The sequence below is a fragment of the Sceloporus undulatus genome, unplaced genomic scaffold (genome assembly GCF_019175285.1).
Source record: "Sceloporus undulatus isolate JIND9_A2432 ecotype Alabama unplaced genomic scaffold, SceUnd_v1.1 scaffold_1660, whole genome shotgun sequence".
In the NCBI taxonomy this organism is placed as follows: domain Eukaryota; kingdom Metazoa; phylum Chordata; class Lepidosauria; order Squamata; family Phrynosomatidae; genus Sceloporus; species Sceloporus undulatus.
In genome coordinates, this window is record NW_024804580.1 from 1 (window position 1) to 5247 (window position 5247).

Consider the following 5247-nt stretch of genomic DNA (forward strand, 5'->3'; position numbering starts at 1 on the left):
TCTCTCCTGTGTGAATTGCTTGATGACGCATAAGGTGTGTTTTTCGAATAAAACCTTTCCCACACTCCAGGCATTTAAATGGTTTCTCTCTTGTGTGAGTTGCTTGATGATAGCTGAGACATTTCTTTCGCTTATAACATTTTCCACACTGCAGACATTTAAATGGCTTTTCCTCTGTGTGAGTTACTTGATGTTCAGTGAGGCTTGTCTTATGAACAAAAGCTTTCCCACATTCCAGACATTTAAATGGCTTCTCTCCTGTGTGAGTTGCTTGATGACGCATAAGGTGTGTTTTTCGAGTAAAACCTTTTCCACACTCCTGGCATTTAAAAGGCTTCTCTCCTGTGTGAGTTACTTGATGATAGATGAGGTCGGTCTTCTGAGTGAAACCGTTTCCACACTCGAAACATTTGAATGACTTTTCTCCACTGTGAGTTGCCTGATGTCGAGTGAAGTGCGTTTTAGAAATAAAACCTTTTCCACACTCCAGGCATTTAAATGATTTCTCTCTTGTGTGAGTTGTTTTATGATGAGTGAGATTTGTCTTCTGAATAAAACTTTTCCCTTTCTGATAAGGTTGTGTGGTCCGCCACTCCTCTTCAGTATCAGTTTTCCTTCCTTTCTCATTTAACTGTGTGCACGGGTCTCTTGGCACTGATGCTTGGCATGTTTCTTCTTCATACTCATTGAGCTGGCCATCACTGCCTGGAAGGAAGAGAAAGTACTGCTAAGAACTCAAAAAAGAAATGGAAGGCAAACTGTCAATACCACTTACAGAAGATAACTTTAAGGACTTTAGTATGATACTCACTGGTAATCTCAATTCATCCCTCTGCCCATCCCCTTAAACACAATTCTCTTGGTTTTCCTGTTCCAATGTTCCTTTCTCAATGTAACCCTCTGAGCAAGCAATGTCTGGGTTATTTCTGATCTCAAGTAAGATGTTACAGGAGAAGAGGGAACACCTCACAGATAGAACACATTTTGCTAGATGGAATTCATGTAGAATGAATACTGTGCAGCAAAGTGTTTTTTTACCCCTTCGAGACTAGGGATCAACACCTAGCTGTTACACCCATCATGTAATGCTTAGATACAGTCTGAAGTATCGATTTAAAGAATAAACTTTAGAGCATCTATCTATGAAATTAATTCCTGGTACACTTTCATGTGAGCTGTTTTTTTGATAGGATGAGATGCATCAAAAATGAATTATCAAGACATGTGAAAGTGAGTTCAGGGAACACCGCTGGCGGAAACACCTACACTTATCCGACAAGGCTCTCCTAGACCGCCTTTTGGAGGACTATGGAGAGGCGATACGAGCAGCCAAGAACTCGTTCTATGGTGCTCGTATCGCGTCCGCGGAGTCGCATCCAGCAGAGTTGTTCAGGGTAGTCAGGGAGCTAACTCAGCTCCCTCCTGCTCTGAACCAGATCCTTGAACCTTCTAAGGCCTGCTGTGACCAATTTAACAACTTCTTCGTGGATAAAACCTCTCGGATAAGCGAAAGTCTTAACACCGGCATTAGCGCAGAACCTAGGGTAGAGGTGTCCAGAGCCTCTGTGGACTGTTAAACTGGATCAGTTTGAGTTGGTGAGTACCGATGATGTGGACAAGATCCTTGGAAGTGTTCGGAAGACAACCTGCTCTCTCGATCCCTGCCCCTCATGGCTAGCGGCTCAGAGGGGACTGGTGGTAACCTCGTTGTTGCACCGGATTATAAATACATCTCTGAGGGATGGGCAATTTCCATCCAGCTTAAAATTGGCCATTGTAAAACCGCTGTTAAAAAAGCCCTCCCTCGACCCCCTGATCCATAACAATTACCGGCCAATATCGCTATTGCCATTTTTGGGGAAGGTGATCGAGAGGGCGGTTGCAATCCAACTTCAATCGATCTTGGATGATACGGATTATCTGGACCCATTTCAAACCGGCTTTCGGGTGGGCTACGGGGTTGAGATGGCCATGGTCGCCTTGGTCGATGATCTCCGTCTGGGCATCGACAGGGGAAGCGTGTCCCTGTTAGTGCTCTTGGACATCTCAGCGGCTTTCGATACCATAGACTATGGTATCCTTCTGGAGCGCCTGGAAGAGGTGGGAATCGGGAGCACCTCTCTCCTCTCGTGGCCTGTCTGGAGTTGGTAATGGGCTGGATGAGGGAAAACCGACTCAGTCTGAATCCAGAGAAAACGGAGGTGCTCGTGATAGGTTCCCCTGGCCCAGGGAAGGCGGTGGTTCCACCTGTCCTAAACAGGATCACGCTTCCTGTGAAGGACTTGGTACGCAGTCTGGGGGTGCTCCTTGACTCGTCGCTCCACCTTACATCTCAGGTAGATGCGACAGTCAGGTGCACCTGTTATCAGCTCCGGCTGATTCGCCAGCTGCGTCCCTACCTGGACCAGAGAGACCTTGAAACGGTAGTACATGCCCTGGTAACCTCTAGATTGGACTTCTGCAATGCGCTCTACATGGGGCAACCCTTGTACCATACCCGGAAGCTACAGCTGGTACAGAATATGGCAGCCAGGCTGGTCACTGGCATACCCAGGGCCAGCCATATAACACCAGTGCTTAAAAGCCTACACTGGTTGCCTATACACTTCCGGGCGCAATACAAGGTGTTGGTGATTACCTATAAAGCCCTAAATGGCTTGGGCTCAGGATACCTTGAGGACCGCCTCTCCCCATACAATCCGCCCCGCACACTCAGAACATCTGGGCAGCAGCTATTGAGGGTCCCGGGGGCAAGGTTAACCTCCACCTCAAGGAGGACCTTTTCCATCTCGGCCCCAACCCTCTGGAACTCGCTGCCCATAGAGCTCTGCTCGGCCACCTCCCTGGCCCAGTTCAAGAAGGAACTAAAAACCTTCTTGTTTTCATTAGCATTCCCGGACGCTGGTTCCGGTTAGCTTCCTCCTCTCTGGCAGCAGTGGCAGGCTGGCCAGAAATTGGTTTTAATGTAATTTTAATTGAAATTGTTATTTTATTTTATTGTGTTGTATTTGTATTATGCTGTGCACCGCCCTGATCATTTGAAGGGCAGTATAAAAATAAATTTATTATTATTATTTATTTATTATAACAACAAGAGAGGGGCCATTCAACTGTCCCGGTAATGGTCTCTGCAATTTACACAGCACTTCTCTATAAAATACTAGTGCCCTAATACATTTTTAAAAATCCTTTGAAAGTTCTAATCCTAACATGTCTACATAACCAGGTAGGTTCTATCATTATTAAATCCAATTTTTCTTAGTTAATGGGGGGAAAAATACTTCTAAAGAAAAAATGCATATGAAATCCAAAGATTAGCGGGATTAAAATCAAAGGTACTCATCACAAAACAGAAGCTTTTGTGGATGATTTAATGGTATCAATTAGGGAACCAATAGATGATGCCAAAGAGCTAATATAGGAACTAAACAAATTTGAATCAATCTCCGGGCTGAAAATTAATAGAGATAAATCAACAATATTAACAAAAAACGGATTTAAAAGAAAATATAATGTTGGAAAAAATACTGGTCTAAAAACCAGTTAAAAAAGTAAAATATTTAGGCCTAACTATTACCAATAAAAATTCAGACCTATATGAGAATAACTATGGCGGGATACACACAGCCAAAATGTAGCATAGTAGTGGCGATTTTAGGGTTAGGAAGTGCACACTATTCTCAAGCTCCATACGTCAAAATGGCGGCGCCCTGTCTATGTGGTCAGCGGCCCAGATAGGTCCAGTACCACCACCAAGCCCTCAAAGAGCCCCTGCAAACTGTCGGGGACCGAGGGCTTGACGGCTTCGACTTCGATCTCTGGCTCCGCCTCCAAGGTCGGGACCGACCTGGAGACCTCCGTTACATCCCATAAGCCTAAGCATACTAAAAAGGCTAAGGGAGGAGACCACAGCACTTCCACGGCCACCGTCTCCAGCCCTTCTACCTCCGCTCCAGACTGTGCCACCCCAGCATCAGGGTCCTCTCGGGTGAGGGAACTTCAGAATAACCCCTTTTTCCCCCCGAAGGCACCGAGACCTGCCAAGAAGGTCAAGCCGACGGAGCCCGTCTCCTCTGAGCCGGCCAAAAAGAAGTCACGCAAGGAGTCCTCTAAGTCCTCGGAAAGGCACAAGGAACCAAAAAGTGCTGAACTCCGTACTCCTGAGCGTTCGGTCCCAGCACCAACCCTGCAGACTCCGGCACAAGACACCTCGTTCCAGGGTGGCCAGGTGCACTCCGTCCCAACACTCTCTGGGCTCACCATCGTCCAGTTTGCAGAGTTGGACAACAAGGGATCCATTCCACCCCGGCGTTCCCCAAGCCCGGCCCCATGCCCAGTGGCCGTGCCACTTTAAGATGTCTGCCGAGATGACTTTGACGTCTTCTATGACTCGGAGGTGGACCATTATTATATGGCGGTCCCATGAGAGACAGCTCTGCGCAAGTTTGATGAAAAGCGCCATCACCAGGTCCCGAAGGACAAGGCTGTGACTGGTGCTCCCAAGTCTTCCACCTCATCGAGAGTCAAGTCGTCAACATCCAGGTTGGAGCCCAGACTACGCTCCCCGGTATCCTCCCGGGACTGTACCGGGCTGGAGGATTTGGTGATCCACTCAGACACCGAGTCGGATCTTGTGCCTGTACCGTCCCCAGCCTCACTGGCCTCAGCCTCCGATGACAACCTGTCACTGCAGGACTCCCCGCAGGACTTGCACCATCCAGAGCCTGCGTCGCCAACCGACGACCGCCGATCCTTCAGCGAACATGTCATTAAGATCTCCAAGGCCCTGGATATCGAACTGGCATACCCTGAAGAGGCGGCCCGGGACCCAGTGGAATAGAGGGTGCACGGCCGTGTCCCAACACCACCCTCCATCCCTCTTCTTCCGTCTTTGGAGACCATCATTATGAGGTCTTGGGACACCCCTGCGGATTTGGTCGGCACCTCACGGAAGATAGAATCACTCTACCGTGTCTCCCCGGCCTCCTGTGCATGGCTATCAACCCATCCGAGACAGAACTCGGCCATTGTGGAGGGTTCACAACTCGCCTCCACACACAAGCAGGCCACCTCTCCGGTAGATCGAGAGGCTCGCAAGATTGATGGGCTGGCAAAGAAGGCTTACTCAGCATCTTGCCTAGCTGTCAAAGCGACGAACTACACCGCCTGCATGGGGGCCTATGTGCAGGCTCTGATGGAGACCATCTCCCCTCTGATCCCTGACGTTCCCGACGACGTCCAGAGGAA

At 48.5% G+C, this 5247-nt stretch overlaps 1 protein-coding gene across 1 annotated transcript; it reads right to left on the reverse strand.

Moving 5' to 3' along the window:
• Nucleotides 1–4: 4 nt before the first annotated feature.
• LOC121917917 (gastrula zinc finger protein XlCGF8.2DB-like) lies at nt 5–4263 on the reverse strand (the record flags this gene model as incomplete). Its single annotated transcript, XM_042444032.1, has 3 exons — nt 4038–4263; nt 3748–3893; nt 5–727 (listed from the first exon to the last, which is right to left on the reverse strand). Coding segments are annotated over exons 1-3 (1095 nt in total), but the record flags the coding sequence as incomplete, so codon positions are not given.
• Nucleotides 4264–5247: the final 984 nt, after the last annotated feature.